Source organism: Pyrenophora tritici-repentis, chromosome 5 (genome assembly GCF_003171515.1).
Source record: "Pyrenophora tritici-repentis strain M4 chromosome 5, whole genome shotgun sequence".
NCBI classification, from domain to species: Eukaryota; Fungi; Ascomycota; class Dothideomycetes; order Pleosporales; family Pleosporaceae; genus Pyrenophora; species Pyrenophora tritici-repentis.
The window spans coordinates 1,776,274-1,801,141 of record NC_089394.1 but is presented as its reverse complement, the minus strand read 5'-3'; the positions used below and the strand labels follow the sequence as shown (position 1 = coordinate 1,801,141).

Genomic DNA, 24,868 nt, shown 5'->3' with positions numbered 1-24,868 from the left:
GGTTTGCGACTCTGGCTCTGGCGCTGGCCCTACTCGGCGCTGGCCCTCTTGCTCTGGCCCTCTTGCTCTAGCTCTGGCGCTGGCCCTGCTTGGCGCTGGCCCTCTTGCTCTGGCAAATCGGCTGTGGTCACTCACCCAACAAGCAGTCCATCACGAACCTGCTGATGCGCTGAAAGCGGCCCCGGGCTCATAACCTGTTGAGACAAAAAGTGAACACTCTTTGCCACTGCGTTGATTGGTATAGATACCTTTCTAACACAATCCAACTTTTATATAACTATAATTAGTAGGTCTGTCCAGGTGTATCCCGGTAGCTTTGCCTCAACTGGTTGGTAGTCCGTTACAGTCTATTCGACGGTACTGAGGTGATTCCATTACGATCAGCAGAGATCCGCCGCGTTCCTGCAGTGAGCAGGCTACATATCACCGCCTCCTTTACCCCCCTTGTAAGCCTTTTCCGGTTGGTGCGCAACATTCATGTGAAGAGATGACTAAGTCCCACCAATCAATCGAAAATACGTCGATCGCTGATTGATTCTACATTCATGTAACTGTAAGCCGTGAATTACGGGTACTCGTGTATGCGAAGCACTGGGCTTTTTGTGGTAATCCAAGTCCCGTAACGGAACTAGGCTGCGAAGGTCGTCCGGCTGTAGTCACCGGTACTTCCTTCCGGATGTGAAGGGTGCTCCTTACAATCATGATGACGTCTTGGCAGCGGCACAGTTCCCCCTCTTCTGAGGGACAGCGACAGGTTGACTGACCCACATCTCTTGTTCTTACGAGCTCATCTTCTCAGCTCGTACGTAGATTGCAAAACATCATCTCATTACACGGTGTCGTGTTTGCACCGAAATCTCCCCCGCGCAGTTTGCAGTCACGCTCACCATGGCTTGGTCTTATATAGGCGTGACGATTTTCTCCACACATACATGCTTGTTTGTCCAGAAGTTAAGCAGATCAATATCCGGGACGATAGAGAGTATGAGTGTTGGTCCTTTGATCACTTCCTCCAACCAAAGAACAAGACATGGTTCTTCCATACCTTTGCGAGACCGATTGTTGGAGCGCAGCGTTACCAAAATTACCATCCGCCAGCAGGGGCCATCGGTTCTAAGCATACATTCCTATTAGAGCGCCTCCCAACTGAATTTTCGACCTCGTAATCAAACAGCTTTTCATTGCAAACAGAGATACGTATTGAACACCTCTGAGGAATCAACTACAAGATGTCCTCTCCCTAGGCCTTACCTCTACTCGAATGCGGCCAATGGTCCTAAGCTACATTCACCGGAGTTATGCGAGTCCACAATCACCGAATTGGGCCGGAAAGAAGGTTGTCTTCTACGGTGGTCACTCAGAACTCACGGACGAGTTCCGGCACCATTACGACGTCAGAACCCAACATCGTAGCGAATACAGATTCTCCCGGGAGGTTTTGAAGGAATGGGAGTGGGATCGCTATCCGAACCCGCCTGAAGATAGGTGGGGTGCAGCAGTAGATGGAGGTGCATCCTGGTATCCAACGAGGTTCCTCGACGATTTGGATCTTGCAAAAAGGGTGCTGGTTTACAAGGATCTGTCGCAGATGTACATGTATCCCCAAAATAGAGTCTGGATCTTGCGCAATAATACCACAAAGGAGTATATACGCTCAGATCAGCTGCAAAGACCAGCCGATATGGACAAGGGCTGGGAGCTATCTGTACCGTCACCGGAGCCTGTCACGTATCGTAAAAGAGTGGGAAGATTTTGGAGAAGTCTGCAATGCTCTTTTGACCGATTGCTATATGGCGAGCAAGTACCGGATGACCCCAAGCCTTTCACTCTCGCCAACGTGTTTCTCGTGTTGACGTGCAGTGCGACTTCTTCTCTATAAAGGCAGACCCACTACAAAACACGTACTCTTCGAAAATGGTCCATGGGCTGGTTGTACATTCGATGTCTTCACTCTTGACGCGCACAATAGAAGCTACCCGCTCCGCAAGCGCAACGCTATTGTGTGGACGGATGTGAGCCGGAAAGTGGCAGCGGACATGGCGAACCTGGAATTCTGTTTCGAGAAGCGGGTTTCTTTCGATTGGTTTAACGCTGGTATAAGTGAGCGTGAAGAGCTGCACAATAGAGTGAGAAGGAGTAGGAAGGAGTATCGAAAGTGGTGAAAGCGGAGCCACTTTCACTTTCACTCTTCACAATAGTGTAAGTTTACAATCCTATACTACACACGACCATTTCCCCTCGATTCCACCGCTGTTCTCTTACATTTTAGCATTTAGTAGATCTATTGTAACTCTACTATTGTGAGTGAACCTAGGTATCCGACAACTACCTATACCCTCTCCCTCCCCATCTTCTTACCATATCCAGACTTCCCACAAGACTTCCAAACCTCTACATACTACCAAAATCATACACTGAGCACCTTCCCACATCCCCAAAAACACACCATCTACCACCTTCAAACCAGCCCCCAGGCGCCTACATACCACACAATGGACACCTATCCCCCAACCATCGTTCGCCATTGGATCCACCAATGCAACGCCAATCTCCGTATTATCACCCAACAAAAGGGCCCCGTGGCCGGACGCACACGGTCAAAAACCTCCACAACCACAACCACAACCACCAAGCCCGCCCCCGCACCCCCAGCAAACCGGTGTCCTCACCAAAAAGAAGATCACAAAGACCAAGACAAAGCACGCGGAGCGCCTGCTCTGCAGGAAGCGTCTGGCGCTGAAGAAGAAGCTCGAAAAGGGCAGGGACGGCGTTGTGTCATTCAAACAAAGACAGCAGGTGAAGCAGCTGTCGGAGCTTCTTCCCGGGAGATAGTTGGGTGGGATTCCGAGGGCGAGGAGGGGTGTGTGGAAGACAGTGGAGCGGCTTGAGAGGGAGAAGGTGGCGAGGAGGGTGGGGAGGAGTAGGCTGGGGGGGATTGGTTTTGGATGAGGAGGAGGAGGAGGATGAGGAGGAGGAGTGAGCAGAAGGGATTAGGGACTTTGAGGTTCGGGATTTGGGAGGGTGGTCTGCTGGCGGACTACCTTTCCTTTCCTTTCCTTTTCATGAACATTTGTATACTACGGGAATAGATATCTCCTTTCCTTTCCCTTCCTTTTTATAAAATTTTGTATACTACAAAAATGGACATCATCTACAAGTTGAACATCACACTCGCGAGACCCACTGCTGCACCCCAAAAGAAACCAACGCCTACATGTCTTCGGGGTGCCATTCCCTCAAACTCGGGGCCTCCGAAGTTGTGCTCCCAGCTTGCGTTCAGAGCGACGGGTCCTTGGACGGTCTTTTCACCACCCAGGACAGTCATGTTCTTGATTACGAGATCGGTCTTGTAACCAAATTCACCAGCCATGCTGAACTTGCCGTTATCGTATGAAAAGGTGATGAGTGAGGTAGCCGGTTGTTCCATGGAATCACCGTCATCAAGGTACAAAGAGCCAGTGGCTTGGTTGGTAGAGTTCGGTGCGATCCAGAGGACGAAATCGTTCTTCCTGAGCTCAGTTGTCGTGTTTGCGGACTCTGCGCGGAGGGGCAAGATGGATCCACCGCGGATATGTAGGGGGATTGAATCAAAACCCACGTCGGTCAAGTTGATGTATTCGCCCTTTCCTTGGACACGCGCGCCAGTCCAGTAGTCGTAGAAGGTCTCGTTCGGCAGGTAGATGGATACCGAGGTGCTGTTTTCTTCCAGCACAGGCGATACGAGGATGCTGTTGCCGTAAAAGAACTGGTGGTCAATGGCAAACGTCTCGGGGTCTGAGGGGTAGTGGAACCAAAGGGGGTTTAGACTGGGTACTCCGGTGGTGGCCTGGCGATGGAAGGCCGTGTAGAAGTAATCCAAAAGCCTGTACCTTACGGCGATGGCGTTCTTGGCTGCTGCCGTAGTCAGGGGCCAGCGGTAGTATTCCTGGCTAATGGATGTGTCTCCGGCATGGTTCCTCATGAAGGGGTAGAATGCGCCCAGAGTGGCCCAACGTGCGCACAAGGTTTCCGTGGTGTTGCCTGCGAAACCGCAGATATCGGGGCCGACCATGGGGATTTGGTAGATGGCATTGAAACTGAGGATACCCGCAATGGAGAAGCGATATTGGGCCCATTCGGAGACGTTGTCGCCGAGCCATTTGCCTAGGTGGGCACCAAGTCCAACAAAAGTAGATCGTGTAATGATCAATGGACGACGTTCGGGACGGCGCTTGACCATAGACTTGCGGCTTGCAATTGACATCATCGATCCCCAAAAGTTGTGTGTATCATAGTGATAAGTACTATCGTAGTTCTGGATATTGGTATCAAGAGTCTTGTTGCTGATGGATCCGGCAGCGTTCTGAATCTCATACTTGGGGTTGATGAGATCGCGCCCGGGAAGACCAGGGTACTTGGCGAGATCGTTGGTGTTGTTGGAAGCTTGACGTTTAGAGATGGAAAGTTTAGTATCACGGGTGTTGGACTCTCGAGGGTATAGTGAGCGCCTGGAAGTGCTGGAGTTGGATTGCGGTTGGAAACCTGCTGGGAATCCCGGGATTTGACGTCCTGCCGAGGCGCGAACTGGTGGTGGCTCAGGAGGGTTCTTGGACTCGGTGGAGTATGCTGCCAGATATTAGTAATCTAGAGTTTACGATGCAAAATGAGAAGGCTTACCTTCGGGATCCTCGCAAGGGTATGGGCAGAAGTTGGCGGGCTCGTTCATATCGTTCCACAAGCCATCAATATCAACGCCGGTGGCAGGGTCAAAGAACTCGGCAAACTTTTCATCCCAGTATTGCTGTGTGTTAGGGTGGAACCAATCGGGGAAGACGGTTGGGCCAGGCCAGACAGCGCCTTCAAAGAACGAGCCATTGGCACGCTTCTGGAAGACCTCAAGCTTGGCGCCGTCGTTGAAACCATCATAGTCGCCACTCCATACAGCAGAGTTGACCATCAGGATGTAGTGCTGTTGATGGGAGTGCAAGTAGTCTACTAGTTGGCGGACCAGCTCAAGCGGGTAACGCTCGGGATCAAGAGTGAACAAGCGACGGAGATCCATGTAATCGATATCTGTCCACATAGTCTACGCGTGTTAGTGGTTGAACTCAGGAATTACAGATCCTCAGGACTAACCTCGAGTGGAATGTCAGCGATTGAGTAGTTTGCCACAACTTCAGCAACTTCCCAAACATCCCTGTAACCATACTTGCACTGGTGGGAACCGAAACCCCAGTATGGCATCATGGCTGGGAGACCAGAAAGAGCAGAGTATTGGATCGCAACTTCCTTGGGGCTGGGACCGGCAAGGAAGTAAAAGTCAAAGATACCACCCAAAGTGTTGTATTCGAGGAACTGGCCTTCAGAGTCATCAATCTTGATATCCATGCCCTGAGAACTGGCAAAGAAGACACCATGGGTTCCGTTCTCGCCGCGGTGGTCGAAATAGATTGGGTGGGATCCGTACAGGTTGCTTCCAGGGGCTGTTCCGTAGGCATCTCGGTTCCAGAGCTAGGTATATTAGCATCATGAGAGCAATCTTCAGGTTTTTGAAATACTTACAGTGCGCGTGTAGTTGGTGGTGTTGAGATGGAACGAGTCGGTAGATTCACCAAGTCCGTACAGGTTCGGTGCATTTGGGAGAGCAGTCCTCATGCGCAAGTACTGTGTCTCAAAGACGAGTGACGCAGCCGAAGTATCGAAGAGCGTCTCGTTGGTCTCCTTGCGTGTGATGGCAAAGGAGAAAGGACTGTCGGTCCAAGAGAAAGTCAGGGCAGACTTGTCAGGTTGAACACCCTCATCGGCAGAAGGACGTGGCCAGACAGATTCTTGGATTTGGAAGACCTTCTCAGCGGCGTCGTAGATCTTGACATGAAGTCGGTCCTCTATTTCCTATGGTTAGTCGCGGTCCATCAAATTGCAATGATCCTCCAAACGCACCCGTTTGGTATTCGACTTCCAATTTGAGATCGGCCAGATCATCACCATAGACGTTGCAAGCAGTGCTTGCGAGAGAGAGATCCGCAGTGACCTTGGAGCCGTCATTCTGTACATTGCTGGCGGTGTATCCAGGGCAGTTTTCGAGTGATGAGCTTTGGCGTTCGACAAGCGAACCCGCAAGAGCGGGAATCGCAGACCCAAGGACGAGAAGCCCCTTGGTGATCATGGTTTCTGCTGGTGTTGAGAGTACCAGAGACCTGTATCGATGCTGATCTCTGGAGGATCTCAACGTCCTCTTATACCTGAGTCTGCGCCACAAAACACTTTAGGTCATGCACCATCACAACAAGAAATGCACTGTGATCTCGGTTCAGGCTTTCCGTTTGCATACTACAGTAGCTCCAAATGCACCCAAGACCCGCTCCCCGCAATGCCGTCACCAAGGACTGTTCGTCGTGCATGGCTTGGCAAAGCCTTGAGGACCAAAGAAGCAACTTGACAAGGCTATTGGATCCGGAGAGGCACACTACGAGTACTTGGCAGCCCGGAAACGCTGCCATTTTGGAGCTGGGGTTAGGCGCGAATTGCCCGAAGCCTGGGGTTATGGGGTAGAAGCAACGGAGCTCAGCTTGTTCACTCGAACGTGAAGCGGGAAACATAGCGTGGGCGTAGATGAGACGTTCCGATTGGCTACATGTCGGACCATCGACAGATCGATTGGCCCGCTGTCGGACCGGCCGAAGTACCATCTTCCGAGGTATGGAGATGTGGTTACCAAGAAGACGGCGGCAGATTAGAGCCAACGCAGAAATAATTAGGAATTTCTAAGGTGGAACAGGCGAGTCCAGACGTCCATCAACGAGCACATCACATGCATACTCGACACAACATATGCCAAGCTGAGCAGCTGTATTTCGTACTGTGAGGAAATGGAGGCTACAAGAATTCAATGACATTGTACATATTGCCGAGTGCACGCCATTGCTATATCAATATGGATCAAGGTGTAGAGCGAAGTTGGCTACAAACGATCCAAGACCTAGGCGTTATTACAATGTACATGATAAGCAAAATCAAGTAGTTGACATGGAATATAGAGACCAAATACAATACATACAATGAACCCATTTCCAAGGTTATGTCCCAGTTCAAGAACCTGGAGACTGAAGCCCTGTGCACGGACCACAGAACTAGCGCGTTCCCTTCTCCGAAAAGTTCAAACGCGACAGGCAGCTGTCCTTTAACATCACCAATAACAAACAACACGACAAAATGCTTTGCGCAATCTCTGGCGAAGCTCCCCGCGAACCCGTTGCCTCGCGCAAGAGCGGCAATGTCTTTGAAAAGCGTCTCATCGAAGCACACATCGCGGAACACCACACCGATCCCGTTACAGGTGAGGACCTCGCGACTGAGGACCTCATCGAGCTCAAATCGCCCAATGTTGTTACCCCACGCGCGCCAAACTTCACGTCGATACCTGCCATGCTCAGCGCCTTCCAGAATGAATGGGATGCCATTGTATTGGAGACACACACGCTCAAGCAACACCTTGCGCAAACAAGGCAGGAGCTGAGCACTGCGCTATACCAAAACGATGCTGCAACAAGAGTGATTGCACGGATTACAAAAGAGCGCGATGAGGCCCGTGAGGCTCTGTCGAATGTTACCATCAGCGGAGGCGGCCAGGGTGATGCGATGCAAGTTGATGGTCAGGGTCTGCCTGAAGAGCTCGTGGCAGTTGTCGATAACACACAGCAAGAGTGAGTTTTTTCCCGCGTTGATTGGCCTTTATTTTGGGCCGCTGGGTGTCTAGCTCATAAGAACCTGGAAGGATAAGGCTAACGAGAAATAGATTATTTGCATCACGTCGAAAGCGAGCTGTACCGGCCGATTGGACATCTGCAGAAGATGTGTCCAGATTCGACTTGGCCCAGACGACCGATGCCATTTACCCTGGCGCCAGCAGTGTCGCTACAAGCGAATCCAATATGGTATTGTTTGGCGGATCAGACGGCAATGCGGGCGTCTATGACTTGGCAGAACAGAAGGTTGTACAGACATTCAACGCAGGTAGCGCAGTTACAGCAACAGCTTGGTGCGGAGATCGTGCAATTGTTGGAACTTCGGCTGGTACGGTCAAGATATTCGAACAAGGCAAGGAGATTGCACAGGTGGGATCACATGCCGGAGCTATCACATCCATGTCCCTGCACCCCAGTGGAAAGATGCTCGCAACAGCTGGTACCGATAAGCACTATGCCGTCCACGAACTTACGACGTTCAAGACTGTCTCGCAAGTCTATGTCGAGGCGGAAATCACATGCATATCATTCCACGTCGACGGCATGCTCTTTTTCGTCGGCAGCTCAGATGGCAACGTTCGTGTCTACGACATCAAGACCGGCACCCAGATGACATCTCTCGAGATTGGCGCTCCTATCGTGGATCTCAAGTTCTCTGAGAATGGAACTTGGTTCGCTCTCGTGCAACAAAACTCTTCCAGTGTTACCATTTGGGATATCCGGAAGCAGTCGGTGGTTCATACGCTCGAATCAGGTAGCCCTGCCACTAGCTGCAGGTGGGACCACAGCAGCATGTACTTGGCCATCGGCGGGACAGGCAGCGTGTCGGTGCAGCAATTTACCAAGGCCACGAAGAGCTGGGCCGAGCTCGTTAGGAAGGCAGCGCCAGCGAAGGATATTGCCTGGGGTGGCAAAGCTGCAAGCCTAGTAGCTTTGACACCAGAGGGTGGTCTAGCGGTACTCGCAGCGCCCTAAGCAGTGATAGGCTGCAATATGCGAGTCTTATCATTCTATAAGGGCTACCGAAACAAAAAAGGTGAAGTTTGAGCCATGTCGCACACGACTGGAATCACGGAGGAGGGGCACAGGACAGTGTGTTGAGAAGGCCTTGGACCAGACTGGCCAGAGCCAAGTCGGTGCATACGTCAGAAGATGAAAACAGCCATGGTAGGCGATGTTTTCTGTTGCAAATACACAGGCTCAAAGTTGGATATAGCGTTGCTGTAGGTATATGAAACGTCCTCAGGACAATCAAAGAAGAAATTATTCATGTCGCACTACATCACGTTATTGTTCATGTATGTGCGAGGCACTGTGAATAGGCTGTAAACGGTGCGAGAGCTCATATAGAAAAAACAGAAATGTGAAGAACAAAATGGATCCCCATTGTTCAGCGTAGGGGTATTGGTGAATGACAATCTGCGGTAATCTTTGTGCTGGTTGTCGGATCGTTTCCGAGGTGCCATCCTTGCCACCAGCAACGAGTTTCGCCGACCTGAACACGCCTGCCACGCCAGCGCTACGACACTTTCACGGCCCTCACATCGACATTGTCGATAACGGCAGTCATCCTCACGGCATACCCCGCATCGCTCCTGTCTCGTACATCCGGCATGGAAGAAGAAGGACTGCCATTTGGGTACACGCACGGACAGCACAAGGTGAGTGCCGGTCATACCAAGAACCCGAGCGGAACAGGGTACAATGGGAGTTGGACGCTGGCTGACCCTGAGCAGCGCTCACATGCACAAATGGACGAGGAGGCAGGTTCCACCTCACCAGCCTGGAGATATCAAGCCTTTGCCGAACAACGCGAAGCTCCTCACCACTACGACGCCAGTCACACGGGCCTCACGCTGAACGACGATTACGCGCCTGCACCCCTCGACCAACAGCGACGGACCCCAACATTCGACGACGACGACGACGACGATCCCCCAACCCACTACCAGGCCTTTGAACAACGACCAACACCTAACTTAGACTCGGCATTGCGTTCTCGCGGCTGGGAGGAAGTTGCTCCCAGACACATCGACCGTGCTCCGCCTGCAGCGACAAGCTCCCGCCCCGGCAGGATGATGCGCCTGGAAGGAGTGCGGCGAATGATACCACGGCGTTATGTCGGCGATGGATTCGACTTTAGACGGCCAGCTAGCGCAGCACAAGAGCAAGAAGCAGGCTCCGTCGACTTGACTGGGGATGATGATGACGACATCATGGTTGATATGAGAAGAGACGATGTTATTGACCTCACTGCCGACGATTCCGGATATGGTGCTAGCCAGGACGGTAATAATGGTCAACAGCGACCGGCTGAGAGGGTACAAGAGCAGCAAGAGTCGAGTCGGGCTCGCCGTGGGAATGGCGCACCCCGACTACCGCGAGGCATGGACATTATCATCGACCTGGATAATGGCGAGGAGGAGTGGCGAATGGCGACACCACCAGCACCCGAAGTACCCGAACCGAGCTCGCCCGACATACAATTCATATCATCACGAGCTATAGAAGGTAGACGTCTCCCGCCGCCAACAATGGGTGGCAACAATTCCGACGATGAAGTGGAATTTCTGCGAGAGGTCCCCCTCCCTGAAGCAGAGGTAGCAAGGCGTCGGGCGCAAGAACTAGACAATGTCTTGGATCTTTTTGGTACTTTGAATGGCCGCTTCACTCATCTTCGAGCACAAGTTGACCGTTTTCACGCTTCCGTCCATCGTACAGCAACCCGCTTAAACGAACCCATCGCTCCTCACCGCTCGCGTCATGCGCATATTCGAGTAGGTGCTTTTGTAGCACCTGCATTGGACTTTGACGCTGTAGCGTTTGATCTCGGCCCGCGGGGGCGCGATTCAGTACCTCCCCCACCAACGTACGAGGCACCTCCAAAAGCGCCAGAAGGCTTCACGAGGAGCCCAGAAGAGGAGGATGCGCTGATATGTCCGAACTGCGAGGAGGAGCTTTGTGTGGGTAGCGATGATATCAAACGACAGGTATGGATTGTCAAGGGATGCGGTCACGTAAGCATACTTCTATATACAATTCCTAGCCATGGACTAACATCAAGACAGGTTTACTGTGGCGAATGCACTGCGAATCGAAGTGCTAAGCGGAGTGCAAAGGGCAAGGAAAAGCCAACCAACACGGAGCCTTTCAAGGTTTGTGTAGTCGACGGCTGTGACAAGAATGTGTCGTCGAAAAAGGCCATGATCCAGGTATTCTTATAAGCTTCAAGGCTTACGAAGTCAAGAGGTGGACAGTTGCAAGTTTTCCCAACTCTATTTCTTATCAGGGTCAGTTTTCGGCTAGGGGATGGTTGGGACTTTTTCACGATACCCAAGCTTCCATCGTTATGTCTCTTTCTGCAGGATTTCCTCCCACAGTATCCCATGTCTTAAGTTACTAGGCGCTGGGGTTGTTGTATTTGCATAACACGGAGTTGCTGTTCCGGATAGTGTGGCACTTGTCATTTACACGTTCATCTATCACAATATAGTAAACAATATGACTAAATGTGATTCATGATGTGTCGTTGAATAGCTGTTCCAACACCATGTTCCCGTCATGTTCGGACGCAAGAGGACGCAGAGCCTCAAATGTGATGGACGTATCATGATCTCATCGCACGTGGGCCCCCGGCATCGGCCGCGCCAAGCGAGCAAGGGTCTTCAGGTACGCGAGCCGAGGCCTCGTCAATAATCTGAACTTGGTACAAAGTGGCCTCGGACACACATCAACCACGACCAACAAAACCCAGGGTCCAGGTTCCCGCAATTGATACTCCTACACTCCTTTCCACCCATCTTCAGAGAGAGTAAAGGCAGGGACTGTCGGTGCAACAATGTCATCCAAATCAAAACCCGCCCAGGCAGCCGCCCCAAACGACCAGCGACCAGCAAAGCAATCCGGAGGCGTAAAGAATGCCTACCTCGTTGCTTACAACGCTGTTTCCGCAGCACTCTGGACGGGCGTGCTCGTTCAAACCCTTACTGTCGGCAGCCGGGAAATTATAACCGCACAAAAAGCCGGCGCTTTCTTCGGCAGTGACGACTGGTTAACTGCGACGAAGAAGGGGTTGGCGAGTGGGAGGGTTTATGACGAGTTGGAGGTTTATACTAGGATGGTGCAGACGCTTGCGGGTATGGAGGTGTTGCATAGTCTGTTTGGTATGTATTTCTGGGATGTACTGGAGGAGCAGTGTGGCTAACAAATACAAAAAGGTATCGTACGCGCACCCCTCCTCACAACATTAATGCAAGTAGCATCGCGCTACCTCCTCGTCCACCTCGTCGCCTCGCCCCCCGCCTTTCCCACATCGACCCGGCACTCCCCCGCCTATAGCACCATGCTGCTCGCCTGGAGCGTAACAGAAGTGATCCGGTACTCCTATTTCGTTTTCTCGCTCTCTGGTCTTGGGGTACCGAAAATTTGGACTTGGTTGAGATATAATACGTTTCTTGTGCTGTACCCGCTTGGTATCGCGAGTGAGTGCTGGCTTGTGTACAAGGCTATTCCGCTAGCAAAGGAGCGGAATGAGTTGTTTGCGTATGCGTTTTGGACCGTGTTGGCGGTTTATGTGCCTGGTAGTTATGTACTTTTTTCGCATATGTTGAGTCAGAGGAGGAAGATTGCGAGACAGAGTAGGAAGGCTTGAGGAGTAGGATAGGTGTTGGGTGGGTTATATACATGAAAAGGGAGAGAAGATGGGAAATTCCCTGACTGTGGGAATTTCAGAGTAGGGAAAGTTAATAGGGTCTTAGCATCATATAAACACAAACATCTAATCCAACCCGCTCTCCATCCCTCTACCTTCCTACTCACTCCTTCCCCCCCCTCCCCCGGCCCCTCCTGTGCATTCCTCTCCCCAACATCCAAAGCCACCAAAAACCGACTCACGCAATTGTAGGCCGCCACCGTCGCCGTAATCTCCACAACCTCCTTCTCACTAAACTGCTCTTTCAATGCTGTAAAAACTTCTTCTGGAACAGTTACGTCGAGCGTCATAGCGTCTGTGTAGGCGAGTACGGCGGAGAGTTTGGGGCCGAGGGTCTGCGCTGGGGGTGGGGTATGGGGGACATGGGTCAGGATTGTTGAGGTGTGCGTTGGTGTTATTTCTGGGGGGTGGGGTGTTAGTGGGGGAGAGAGGAAGGATAGGAGGGGGGAATGGGATGGAGGAAATATTTACCAGGTGAGGAGTTTAGGAGGGGAGAGTGGGAATCCCATTCATACCAAGCTTTGTTTAACACGGCGACGCGGCAGATTGCTGTTTCGCGGACCGACGTGGGGAGGCTGGTGCCTGTGCGGATAGCGCCGAGGAAGGAGTTCCTGTGGTGTGTGGTGTTACAATGGTTTGCTGTTTTGATATCGGTGACGTCTACTGAGGCTCTGCTCTTCATGTAGTTCAAGTACATCCCTTAGTTATGCGCCCTAAACATCATAATCTCACGACAGAAATTCTTGTACTCACCATCCATCAGCAACAGGAGGAGCATGAAGCAACGTCCTATCCAAAGCAATAAGGCCTTTCTCGCCCCGTCTTTTCCTAACCCGCTGCTCGACGGCCTTATCGTCTTCGTTTGTGAAGTTGGGAGGGTCGGGGACGTATGGGAGACGCATGATGTGAGAATTGACACTTGGAATGCGTGATTATGGTTTCAGATTCTTGTTCACGTTTGCTGTGCTTGTGCGGAATCACGCCGTTTTTATAGGGAGATACGTGGGATAGATGACTCAAGGAATAGCGAACGTCAGGTATCCCGAGGTGGTCGGGATTAGACATCGGAACGCGTTCCGAGAGAGGGGAGTAACGGAGGGGGAAAGCGGCGGAAGCGCGAATCACACCTTCTCGCTTAGAAAGAGAACGAGACTTTCACCCTCGACTTTCTGTGTCTGCCAAACAAGTTCTAATTTTCAATAGCTCGGAATTGCCGGATCTACTGGTCTACCTCGCGGATAGTCATGGCGCCAAATTCCAAACTCAATGCAAAGCGCAAGGCGCAGAGAGAGTCGACCAAACAACCTGGAAAACCGCGAGCCGAGCGCCGCCCAAACGAAGATTCAAAGGCGCAGTACATTCCCATTGAACTTCAACAACTCCTGCTCAATATCTTCCGGAACTCGTTTGCTGAACATTTGAGTTCGGATTTTGCGCCGTTGCTGCAGGAAGTCAAAGGTCATTTGTACAATCGCGACTTTGCGACTGCTTTTGGGAAGAATGAGTATCTTGAGGTGTACGCGGCGAGGTGGAGCCCAAGTCGAGCGTTGGGGTATTTGGATTTGTTATGGGAATTAAGGGATCATTTGGAGTTTGTGAGTGAAAATTCGGGTGCGGATGGAGAGGAAGAGAATGGGAGGAAGAGTTACAAGGTTGTGTGTTTAGGTGGAGGTGCTGGCGCGGAAGTCGTGGCATTGGGGGGATTGCAGAAGTTGCTTTCGACTTTAGACCCACAAGAGGAGGGAGATGATGAGAAGAAGAAGAAGAAGCCAAGGAGGATGGAGATCTCGGCCGTTGATATTGCAGACTGGAATGTCGTGGTGGAGAACTTGGCACAGCATCTCACGACCACACCGGTACTGTCAAAGTACGCTTCGGCCGCTGCAAAAGCTGCAAACGTCCCGTTCGCCAATCCGGAGGATATTTCTATTACGTTCCACCAGCACGATGTGCTTCAAGCTTCTACACCTGCTATAAACTCGCAGCTTGCAGAGGCTAGCCTTGTAACCCTGCTCTTCACACTCAACGAACTTTACACGACATCACTGCCTCTGACGCAGAAGTTCCTGCTACACGTTACCTCTGTCCTTCAGTCTGGAGCCTTGTTGTTGGTAGTGGACAGCCCCGGAAGCTACTCGTCAGTTACTCTCAACGGCGCAGAGAAGAAGTACCCTATGCAGTGGCTACTGGACCATACGCTGTTGAATCAGGCGAGCAGCAACAAGAATGAACGGGGCAAAGAGGAGATTGCAAGCTGGGAGAAAATCACAGAGGATGACAGCAGGTGGTTCAGATTGGACGACAGACTGCAGTATCCAATCGAGTTGGAAAACATGCGCATGCAAATGCACCTGTATCGAAAACTATAAATAACCTCCAGTCCACGCGGCGGATATGGTGCGACATTGTGGATGTCTCAGGCTGCCCTCACCGCAACTCGCAGCTTCTACAACATCATTACTCAGGCCGAACAAAGGCTCATGCAAGAACACCACCCATCCCTACCAAAGGGAGCCATTCGTCGTCTGTTATAGGCGCCGGCAGTTGAGTCGTAATGGTGGATATTAGGTGCGGCGTCATGGTTCGACTCATCAGACGAGTACCTGCCTCGTCGCTGGAGTCAGTCGACTAACGCCGCTGATGGACATGATTACGGAAGTCTAATCCGAGAAGCATTGAGAAGCTTCATTATGGCCGAGGTTTGGTGGCCCCAAGCCGGAATTTGTAGTCAAACGATCGAGATAATCTTTTCCATTTCACTTGTTTAACTCTCCACCTCGAACTTCAGTGACACTCCATCCTCTTGTCCGATCCCGCCCGTTGCCATATATCTGATCCGGTCGGTTTATCCCAGAGTCGACCCGTTCCATCCTCACACTGGAGCGTAGTAGTTCTTTTGTGACGAGGATGCTTCCGAGATTTGGTTGTTCTTCTTGGCTGTGGCTGTGGCTGTGGCTGCGGAGACTGGCAAGGCTGCTTCCAGAACTTTTTGGCGTTTCGCGTAGTCGAGTGCTTTCATATCGACGTAATAGGATGGCGATCAAGGGAACCAAAAGCAGCAGGAAAAGGATGGCAACTACGATGCCGATGATGGCGGCAGGACTGAAGCCGTCGCTGCGCGAGCCCGCATTTGGAATGGTGGCCGGAGGAGCTTCGGGGATGACGGAATCTGTATATACAGGCGGCATGTTCTCGAAGCGTATTTGATTGCAAGAGCAAAAAAGTGTAAACAGAAATGTTTCGGAATCTCGATCGTAGACTGGTTGGGAGGGTGTGGTGATGGAAGGCAAATGGAACAAAAAAGTATGGAGAGTAGAACAAAAGACCCAGAGTGTGGGCGCGGGTGTAACGAGAGAGATATGCCGGGGCAAAACAAGCAGACTTGTTTCGAATAAGAAAGTCTGTCAAAGGGCCAGGGTATCAAAAGCAAGGTCGGATAGCGACAGAAAAGGTGTGAAGGGATATGCTGGGTTGTTGCCAGATTATGGGTAGTGAGAACACGAGGGGTATTTGATTCGCATTAACAGTCTTTCTAGAACAAGAACCCTTACACGCCCTTTGCATGCGTATCCCGACACCTGCTCAGCTTCTGCTGGCCATAGATGTGTGACGGCTTGCTAGCGTCGTCAGTGACCCGGCATTGTAGCAGAGATATTGGTTCTCGGGCAAAGTTAGTGGCGTTTCTGTGCAGCCAATCATGGCGTGTCCATGGCGCAAGGAGGCAAACTTGTGAGAAGAGCCGCACGCCAGGTGACTTATGCGGAGAGAAGAAGATTCCTTCGCGTCCGTGGTGCGCGGCCAATCGTGGGCGTGCGTCGATAGTAGATAATATAGGGCTGTCGGCCGGTCTGCGTAGCAGAGTGGGAGAGGGCTGTTCGTTGGATCCGGATGTGAGCGATGTGAAGCAAGCGGTGAGGAGGCGAGGCGTCTTTTTGTGCGAACCATGGATTGGCGCAAGTGACAAATTTACTGAAGTAGACCAGTTGTTGGTGGTTAGGGTTGTGGCTTATCCAGCTTCGCTAGCGATCTTGGTGGTCGGCTGTTGCCCCTCACCCATTCTTACTCGACACCTGGACATCGGTTCACGATGCTAGCAAGTACCGGTAAGCGCGCGTTCAGCTCTGTATGCATAGTGTTTGCAGCTACAGCCTGTCATCTGTAAGCACATGGCGGAAACCAAGGTATTCTTACAAATCTCAACCACCAAGAAAGGAAGGTACTTCGGTACGGTCTACAGCATCCGACGGATAATTGTACAGTACAGTCATTACAACGGGAACGGTGTTCCGTCTTTATTCGGGGACTCCCAGCTTACATGTCATCTTAAGACTGTGTTCTTTTCATTTCAGAGTTCCAGTCTCTCTACGCTATCACGGAGCACCGGGAGGCAAGCGCCGCCACGTGATGTCATTCCAACCAGTCTCCGATTCACGGTTCTATCCCCGGCATCGACGACGCCACCTAGATCTTGCCGATAGCCCCAGCGAGGCTACGTGCTAGGTTATTTGTCACAAAGGAGAACATACGCAGTCTCCAGGCTATATAAGCGTGGATAAGAGCAAACCATCACTCCACAATCTTGTGCGTTCCGGGCCCGGAAGCTTCTATATCCATCCAGGGCACGAAATCTCCTTGATCTTTGATCGAAGGAGATTGTTCCCTTGCGACTAGGAAGATTCACAGGGCCCTAGGCAGGAACTCCGTCAGGTCCGGCACGATATGGTTTGATTCAATGACAAGGTGAGTGTGTAACCACGAAGACGCAGATTTGCATATATTTCTCAGGGGTTACAGCATCATTACATTCGCAGCCTCAGGTTTCGTCACGTTTCGACGCGTCTGACAAGCTGTCAGTACGCAGGTTCATGCGGCGACTCATTGGCTCACAAAATGTCAGAAAAACACATCACTTGAAGCCACAAAAGTTTGGTAACCTAGAGGAGATCGACATGCAATTCCTCCCGACTATGTGGCTACTTGCGCATGTCTGTGGGCTTCCCCGATGAGCCCGGTACTCGGGATTGCGTCGCTTTCAGTCTAGTCACGAGGCTAGAATCGCAAAGTGCAAGACGGGCTCTGCACGGGTATTTGTTTACGGGAAAAGAAGGATCAAGTTACTTTTGTGGCGGAAGATTCTACATCATCAGGTTTGGGTAGAGAGTTGGCGCTTGGAATTTGAGGTCTAGACTTTTCTTTTGAATAGTTAAATTGATATAAAGCAAAGTCATACCGCTTTCTGAATATCTATCCACAAAAGCGTACATTGCAGTCGCATCCATACACAACCATCCTACACAATAACAACAACATCACCATGAAGCTCACTACCTTTCTCACAGTGTCGATGGCGACACTCGCCTCAGCTAGACCATACCTCAGTTCCGATTCCTCCAATTCACATATTTGGGCGCCTGCCATACCAGGCCAAGGTAAGCAAACCCCCTTCCACTACATCGTCACCCGCACTAACACATCCAGTCCGTGGTCCGTGTCCCATGCTCAACACCCTAGCAAACCACGGCTACATCCCCCGCGACGGCCGCAACATGACAAAATATAACGTCGTCTCCGGCCTGGTAAACGGCATAAACTTCGAGCCTGTACTAGCCGGCATCCTCTGGCAAGAAGGCCTCGTCGTAAACCCCGACCCAAATGCTGTATCCTTCACTTTGGATCAACTTAATGCGCACAACGTGCTCGAGCACGATGCCAGTATGTCGCGCGCAGATGCGGCTTTGGGAAACAACCATGTCTTCAACGAAACTGTCTTTCAGAGCTCAAGACGACACTGGACGGCTGAGACGGTTACGGTTGATATGATGGCGGACACCACGATTACACGTCAGAAGGATAGTCATTTAACGAATGGGAACTGCGATTTATCGGCTGCGAGGGTAAATTCCTGTATTGGACAGGCCGGTATACCGATTACTGTGTTTGGAAGTATTGAACAGGCTACGGTTAGGCGCTCAGTTATCGAGTTTTGGTTTAGTAAGTCTATGATCCACGACTACCTAGTCAAGTATCATAAAACTAACAGAGATGCAGGGAATGAAAAGTTTCCGACGGAGCTTGGCTGGTTCAAGAAGACGGATCAGATTACTCTCTCAAAAGTCCAGCGCATCGCTGGTCTGGTTCAAAATGCAGCGGACCGTTTACAGGCTGGTGATGCGAATAAGAAACGTCGCAGTGGGACGCGAGATTTGCATGGTGGTTTGTTTTAAAGTTTGGACATGTAGAGTATTCCTTGTATCATTAGTAACGGCCTGTTAACGACAATAATCATAATTCACTCTTACTGTAGAAGCAATTATATTGGCGATATCATGCTCCATATCCAACGTCGTAACCTTTGTGGCTGAAGCGGGGAAAGCGCCGAAGTCCCCAACTGATCACGTCCGTAAAGTGGAGTGAAGTTGGGGGGGGGCACGTGAGAAGTGGCGCAACGTTCTTGTCACGGTTGCGGAACAGGATATCCATGAAGTTACTGTGCCACACACGGCATGACAGCATGTCAGAATTCTTCCCCTCTCATTTCTCGTGTATGGAATACGTCACCGTGCTATGGTTCTCAAACCCCATGAAAACAGAGACCGTGTTTCACCGTTGGTTGGCGAAACGGACGGAAACTCCGATACACTGCCACGCACACGTCAACTTGTCGATGAACTTGACAGGCAGGTTTTTCGACGTCATGACGGAGCTTCATCGTCGATTCTATTACCAAGAGCCTGCAATCAATCGGAATCATATCGCCACAAGTGTGAATGCGATCGGCTGGCTTGGTACCGTCATGAGGAGCTTGCTAAATGCGTAGATATTATCTGCCGCTGGAGGATCTCTCGGGCGGTGAGGGTACTAGTACTGTGGGTTGCAGGCTGCGGGGTGAGCAAGCATAAACTTATCACCGCTCCGTGTCTCAGATATGTTTGTTCCCGAGCATCGTACCAACGACGCGCCAAGCTTGCGAAGTGCTGTTTCGTCCGGCTTTCGACTGCTATTTGCCGATTACAAAATGTTGTGCGCAGTAGTCCGGTTACAGCAAAGGCCTTGGTGAGTGTCAAACCCGCCACTTCTTGTAGTGGCGAGAGGCAATAGACAGACTTCCAGCAAGTAACCCGGTTTGTTTTCAAAATCTGAGCGTAGAGGAAGCCAGGAGACAGAGCCTGTCCCGACTGCTACCGTTAATGGTAACCCTGAGCAATGCATGCACTTGAACAAATCTCATCCAATCTAAACTCCTATCCAGTGGAAAGGAACTGTATAGTTATCGCACCCTCTTGCAGAAGCCGCAGTCGCTCTGGCCTTTGGCAAATCATTCTCGAACACATATTTGTGTGCTGCAATGAACAAAGTGCATGAGGCTGAACGTCGAATGTTTCACTCCGTACACTGCAGACGCCATGCATCGTGCATCCGGTGTGCAAGAAGGGGCTTGCAGTTCAGGATTCGATACTGCATGCAAATCTTTCGCTAAATGATCGTTGGTTGAATCAAAAGTCTGGGAGTTCAGCTCGTGACGAGGTGCATGGAGGGCAACGGCCGAAGGCGATAAGGTGCGTCGACGTTGCAAACTGCGAACTCGTGTTTCTCAGCTGCTTCTAGACGGGACCTATCGCGACTGAACGCAAGATGTTAGTCAGTGCATCTAGTCCATTGCCGTGCTATTGGCTATACGCGCGCCTGGAATCTACACGTCTACGTGTCAGCATCTGTAAGAAGGTAATGCTCTAGAAGGAGCTCAGTTGAGTACAGAAATGTATGATTGGATTGCTCCACGAGGAGACAAGTCTGTCTTACGAAGGACAAATACCAGCGCAAAGGGCCTTGTGCGACTATCGGACCGTATTTCGAAGTCCCTCATTTCATCGTTGGATGAAATGCTCAACATGACAAAGGGCAACGGGTGAGTGATGGTGTTAGGCGGCCGTACTTCGAACGAGCAACAGTGCAGTCTGCAGGATACGACGGTCGCTTATGGTAGTCGGTTGCCTTCTTTCCATGGGAAGTGGAGAGCGGAAGCACTGACCATCCCGAGACCATGGCGTCCAATTAGCGTCCTTGATAGCGCCAGACTCTGGTTGAACGTTCATGAGCAGTTCTCCAATTTCCTGGACCAACTCATTCCTTTACTCGAGCAACACGAGCGAAATGATACCCGAGACTGCATTGTTGCCCACAGTAATGCGTATGGTAAAGAAAAGCTGCCAGATGTGGCCAAGTTAAGCGACATCAGCTCGATCGTCATCATCAGGCTACGTTCAACACACCTAGGCTGGTCACCTCCTGAACGCTGTGAGTCCTCCATATGCATGCGGGTCGCGTATGCATGTTCACGCAACCCCTCAGTCCTCCGGTCAAATCTGTGAGGCTCGATTTCCTATCGATAACACGCCATGGCCCAAGCGAACGGATTGTTTGCCTGCTTTTGCCTCAGCCTAGCGGCTTAGACCGGTGAGCGTCCTGATACTGACACTTGAGACCGGGCCCGAGTGTGTCCTCCACTTGAGCCAATAGAAACCCGGCTTAAATTTACCTCGCGCAAGAGGGTAGATGTGAGGGTTGCACGCCAAGCGGAGGACCTATTCGGTTGCGTCAACTTGGCACCACCAATGCTGGATGATCAAGGTGATGATAGCAGAGCCGCGATGAGACAGAAATAATTTTTTCATTCTCTGGTTTTGTTCAAATACTTCTCATATTCCTTCATTTTGAACCTCGCCTCGTCATTCATTCCCCACTATCTTATCGACGTGGGACCTCGTCCAGATCTACTATTCTTCATCAGCACATACTATATTATTTCATCAACCTCACAGGCAACAATGAACCACCAAATGGGGCAGCCATCACAGGGTCAATACCAAGGACAAATGCCTCAACATCAAAACGTTGGCCAACAACGGCAAGCCATGAGTGGGCAGATGCCTTCCATGGGGATTCCAGGGCAACAAAAAACCCAAACCCAAAGTATCAATCATCATACACACTTGGCCTCCTTCACTATTGAGAAGCCCAGGAACGCCAATTCGTGGGAGGACGCCGTACCTGAGCAACAACACATCTCTCTTCATGAGCTGCAAAATGACTTGCACAAGTTCCGAAGAAACCATGGCAACGTCAAAAAATTGCTGAACGACATCTCTTCGCAGAATTGTCGCAGGATCATCAACGAGCTTGTTGTAGATCAGAATATGGAGCTTGCAAAGTACAATCCAGCCATCCAGTACAGGATAGCAAGTGTGGTAAATAAGTTTCAAGAGCTCCGTCGCTCCTTGGGCCGTCCGCTTCGACAGCTATTGCGTGTAGATATCATCCTGGAAGCTGAACCCTCCGCATTTCAAGGGCCCTTTGCCATGAAGGCTGGGGCTGGAAGTACTGTCGTTGGTGGTTCCCAAGACTTTGCTAAAGTCAAGCCGCCGCAACAATTACCAGGTTATCCCACCAACCAGGGTCAGACTATGCCACAGCAACAGAAGATGCATTCGCAGTACCAACCGCAACCACAACTCCAGGCTCCATATAACATGGCGCCTGGCCAGCAGTCCGAGCAGCCGCGTGGTCAGCCCCATCCCAATCCGGGACAATCCAACGGCCCTCCACCACCTTCGCCGCCGCCACCTCCACCTCCACCTCCACCTCTAGGGGCTGGCGTGGCTGGACCACCTGGAATGGCAAACCCTCCACCTCCACCCCCGCCTCCACATCATCCTCAGCAAGGAGGTCCCGCTATGCCCGGGCATCATATGCAGAATCCACCACAAGCTGGACGAGGTATGCCTGGTCCTGCGGCAGGATCAATGTCAATGCATCCCATGGCAGGAAACATGCCGCAACATCCTTCAAGAGGAGGTCCCGGTCCGGCGGTCGAGGTCATCAACCCTGAATACCGCAGGGGTGAGAAAGCAAAGGCCAGGGATCCTCGCAATATCTCTGACTGGTCATCCGAGAGTGATGAATCCTTTGAGGATGACTCTGAGGACTCAGGTCTTATTAACATTGAGGTCCGTCAACACACACGTGATCGTTCACAGCATCCCCAAAGTTCGAAGAGTAAGAAACATCGAACACAGAGTAAGAGAGGCCGGAGCCATAGCCGCAGCCGGAGCCGTGGTCAAGCTCGTAAAACTATGTACACCGAGAATTCGGGGCGAAAACGCCGAGAATCCATCACCATGGACGAGCGACACATGAGAAGTCACAGCAAGAATCCATCTAATGGAAACTCGCCACAATTTGCGCATGCCAAACTCTCGAGTCAGATTCCACCAAACATTCATATCCATATGAACGCAGCCAATGCCACGGAAGATCGGACACGCAGTGGCAACGTATCTCCTACTGATCTTTACAATGAGAAGATGAAAGCTAAAAAGCTTCATGCAGCACACGATATGTCTCGTGAGTCTTCAGGTTCGTCGTGGGATCGTGCAAGCGGCACTGATTCTTTAAACACATCCTCAGTTCATACAGCAGAGGATAGTATCTTCGATAAGAACATGCGCCGCCCGTCGAATCAGACCCAAAGTCACACTCGCCGCAGGTCAATTTTCGGAGCAAAGCCTCAAGCAATGTTCGGTGAACCGCATCCTGGTCCCATTTACGATGACGTCGAGCCCCGTCTGGCACAGAAAGCTAGGTACCCAAGGGGTCCAGTGGGAGACTATCAATATACTCCACATATACACTCGCGCATGCAAGAGCGTGAGCATGACTCGTACTTTGACGAGCAACCAATCTACAACCCCCGTCCGGAAGCCCCCTTTCGTCGCAACAGCATGGCCGTTCCTCCCCACAACCCATACTTGCAATCCAACTTCCCACCCAAACCGATGCGCTCGTCTACATATGCGCCAGAGATACATGACAGGAAGTACAAAGTACCTCAGCAGCCACAAATCGAAGCAGAACCTGCTGAGCTGGTTAATCTACGCGAAATCCGGGATGCGCTTGAGCATATACAGGAGCAGAAGAAGGCAGATTGGCGCTACAGGAGTCTTCTGAACCCCATGGCAAGAAGGAATTCTGCTGCGTATTATGAACATGATGAGTGGTATGCCAAGGCTCCTCCTGCCGGAACGCGACGGGAGGCGTATGATAGGTTTGCTTAGTACTCGTTTCTGCTCTACTCTTTTCATCAATCTTGTGGGATGTATAGAAAACTTTCGGCTTCATCTAAACATTTGGGCCATTCCTTTTTGGTATAGCAACACTCGTTGCAACTTTCGATTACGGTACTTCATCACGTCATCGGAGTTTCTACATTTTCGGTTGTCGGCTTTGGTAGATTTATTCAATATATGGGATACAAGTACGATCATCCACACGATTAGGGACCCATAATGGTCTTTTGGCAGAACAGATCTGAAACAGATATAAGAAATAAATATGCACGATAACCCACTGCAGTGATCGTGGATGTGGGTGTGGGAGGGGTGGTGGTAGAGGATAAGGCAGCCGAGTGTGTCTGCGTATGGGAGTTGGCCGAATACATACAACTATTGCGCGATGGAATTATACGGACATGAAGGACACGTTCCCACTCGGAGAAGTCGTATACGCGATTGGTGGTGGGTGACGTGAGGTAGGCGCGAAGAGGGTCCGGGCTCGCTATTATGTAGGATGGAGATGCCGTGGGGTACAGATGTACTGTTAAGTATCGTGCGGAGCCTTAAAACTCGAAATCACTAACGATCTTTTCCGCAGTACATTACGTTACCTAAAAAAACTCACAATAAATAACCACTTATATTCTCATAGCTTTCAGGCCTTCACGTTACTTTCTACTATGCATCAACATCTAAGACAATAACTCTCATCATTCATTGTTGCGCTAAACTGTTCGCTAGGCAGCGGTAATGTGCCTCACTTCTTGTTTCCATCCTCTCCCTTCTTTGATTCCTTGTAACTATACCCCCGTGGTGGCTCCCCGTCGCTTAACTGCTTCTGCAGGTCTTTGAATTTCGCATCTCGCTCTTCAAGTATCTTCTTGAGCCTCTCGTCTTCTGCGTCTGCCTCGTCATTCCGTTTCTTCAGGCTCTCAATATGGTCGTTCTTTTGTTGTACGAGATTTTTCGATAACGTATCCTGGACACTCTTGAGTCTTGCCTCGAGATCATCGCAGCGCACGCGCCAGGCTCCGTCATTTTTTCCAATTTGGAGGTTGGCCTGTTCATATGCTTGCTGTTCGATTTCACGGTTGAGTAGCCGACTTATCTCTGCGCAGTCGAGGCAGAGACCACCGCGCAGGCCCTTGCAGCAGTCTAGGGTGCGACCAAGTTTTGCGCAAACGTCACACTCGATGTGGCCGCTGCTGCTACCTTCGTTTGAGGGAAGGGTTGGTCGGTTTTGATCGCCTTCAGGCTCCATCGGTGCTGCGATGTTGGCTGGAGAGTATGTTAGCACTGCAGTCGTCGCGCGCAGTTGCTTGTAC

General features: G+C 51.1%; 12 protein-coding genes across 12 annotated transcripts; 8 read left to right on the top strand and 4 right to left on the bottom strand.

Annotated features, from left to right (window-relative positions):
* Positions 1-1,270: 1,270 nt before the first annotated feature.
* Positions 1,271-1,879, top strand: PtrM4_106720 (uncharacterized protein; the record flags this gene model as incomplete). The annotated part of the gene is made up of 1 exon (XM_001936058.2): positions 1,271-1,879. One exon carries the CDS (start codon positions 1,271-1,273, stop codon positions 1,877-1,879), a length of 609 nt encoding a protein of 202 aa, XP_001936093.2.
* A 1,272-nt stretch (positions 1,880-3,151) lies between these two features.
* Positions 3,152-6,145, bottom strand: PtrM4_106710 (Alpha-glucosidase, family 31 glycosyl hydrolase; the record flags this gene model as incomplete). The annotated part of the gene is made up of 5 exons (XM_066107715.1): positions 3,152-4,605; positions 4,657-5,065; positions 5,116-5,490; positions 5,542-5,864; positions 5,920-6,145. The coding sequence occupies 5 exons, from the start codon at positions 6,143-6,145 to the stop codon at positions 3,152-3,154; spliced, it is 2,787 nt and encodes a 928-aa protein (XP_065962164.1).
* Positions 6,146-7,191: 1,046 nt separating this feature from the next.
* On the top strand, positions 7,192-8,699 carry PtrM4_106700 (Prp19 multi-domain protein; the record flags this gene model as incomplete). The annotated part of the gene is made up of 2 exons (XM_001936060.2): positions 7,192-7,682; positions 7,775-8,699. The coding sequence occupies 2 exons, from the start codon at positions 7,192-7,194 to the stop codon at positions 8,697-8,699; spliced, it is 1,416 nt and encodes a 471-aa protein (XP_001936095.1).
* A 638-nt stretch (positions 8,700-9,337) lies between these two features.
* PtrM4_106690 (uncharacterized protein) lies at positions 9,338-10,948 on the top strand (the record flags this gene model as incomplete). The annotated part of the gene is made up of 3 exons (XM_066107714.1): positions 9,338-9,563; positions 9,708-10,741; positions 10,793-10,948. 3 exons carry the CDS (start codon positions 9,338-9,340, stop codon positions 10,946-10,948), a joined length of 1,416 nt encoding a protein of 471 aa, XP_065962163.1.
* Positions 10,949-11,562: 614 nt separating this feature from the next.
* Positions 11,563-12,257, top strand: PtrM4_106680 (Ptpl, Protein tyrosine phosphatase protein (contains Pro instead catalytic Arg); the record flags this gene model as incomplete). Its single annotated transcript, XM_066107713.1, has 3 exons — positions 11,563-11,887; positions 11,942-12,205; positions 12,250-12,257. The coding sequence occupies 3 exons, from the start codon at positions 11,563-11,565 to the stop codon at positions 12,255-12,257; spliced, it is 597 nt and encodes a 198-aa protein (XP_065962162.1).
* A 927-nt stretch (positions 12,258-13,184) lies between these two features.
* PtrM4_106670 (uncharacterized protein) lies at positions 13,185-13,337 on the bottom strand (the record flags this gene model as incomplete). Its single annotated transcript, XM_001936063.2, has 1 exon — positions 13,185-13,337. The coding sequence occupies one exon, from the start codon at positions 13,335-13,337 to the stop codon at positions 13,185-13,187; it is 153 nt and encodes a 50-aa protein (XP_001936098.2).
* A 342-nt stretch (positions 13,338-13,679) lies between these two features.
* Positions 13,680-14,034, top strand: PtrM4_106660 (uncharacterized protein; the record flags this gene model as incomplete). The annotated part of the gene is made up of 2 exons (XM_066107712.1): positions 13,680-13,951; positions 14,028-14,034. 2 exons carry the CDS (start codon positions 13,680-13,682, stop codon positions 14,032-14,034), a joined length of 279 nt encoding a protein of 92 aa, XP_065962161.1.
* A 179-nt stretch (positions 14,035-14,213) lies between these two features.
* On the top strand, positions 14,214-14,804 carry PtrM4_106650 (uncharacterized protein; the record flags this gene model as incomplete). Its single annotated transcript, XM_066107711.1, has 1 exon — positions 14,214-14,804. One exon carries the CDS (start codon positions 14,214-14,216, stop codon positions 14,802-14,804), a length of 591 nt encoding a protein of 196 aa, XP_065962160.1.
* A 387-nt stretch (positions 14,805-15,191) lies between these two features.
* Positions 15,192-15,623, bottom strand: PtrM4_106640 (uncharacterized protein; the record flags this gene model as incomplete). The annotated part of the gene is made up of 1 exon (XM_001936065.1): positions 15,192-15,623. The coding sequence occupies one exon, from the start codon at positions 15,621-15,623 to the stop codon at positions 15,192-15,194; it is 432 nt and encodes a 143-aa protein (XP_001936100.1).
* Positions 15,624-17,749: 2,126 nt separating this feature from the next.
* PtrM4_106630 (Peroxidase-2 domain containing protein) lies at positions 17,750-18,659 on the top strand (the record flags this gene model as incomplete). The annotated part of the gene is made up of 3 exons (XM_001936066.1): positions 17,750-17,864; positions 17,914-18,426; positions 18,484-18,659. 3 exons carry the CDS (start codon positions 17,750-17,752, stop codon positions 18,657-18,659), a joined length of 804 nt encoding a protein of 267 aa, XP_001936101.1.
* A 2,601-nt stretch (positions 18,660-21,260) lies between these two features.
* Positions 21,261-23,546, top strand: PtrM4_106620 (Med15 multi-domain protein; the record flags this gene model as incomplete). The annotated part of the gene is made up of 2 exons (XM_066107710.1): positions 21,261-21,996; positions 22,258-23,546. 2 exons carry the CDS (start codon positions 21,261-21,263, stop codon positions 23,544-23,546), a joined length of 2,025 nt encoding a protein of 674 aa, XP_065962159.1.
* A 754-nt stretch (positions 23,547-24,300) lies between these two features.
* PtrM4_106610 (DegS domain containing protein) lies at positions 24,301-24,804 on the bottom strand (the record flags this gene model as incomplete). Its single annotated transcript, XM_001936068.2, has 1 exon — positions 24,301-24,804. The coding sequence occupies one exon, from the start codon at positions 24,802-24,804 to the stop codon at positions 24,301-24,303; it is 504 nt and encodes a 167-aa protein (XP_001936103.2).
* Between the last annotated feature and the right edge of the window lie 64 nt (positions 24,805-24,868).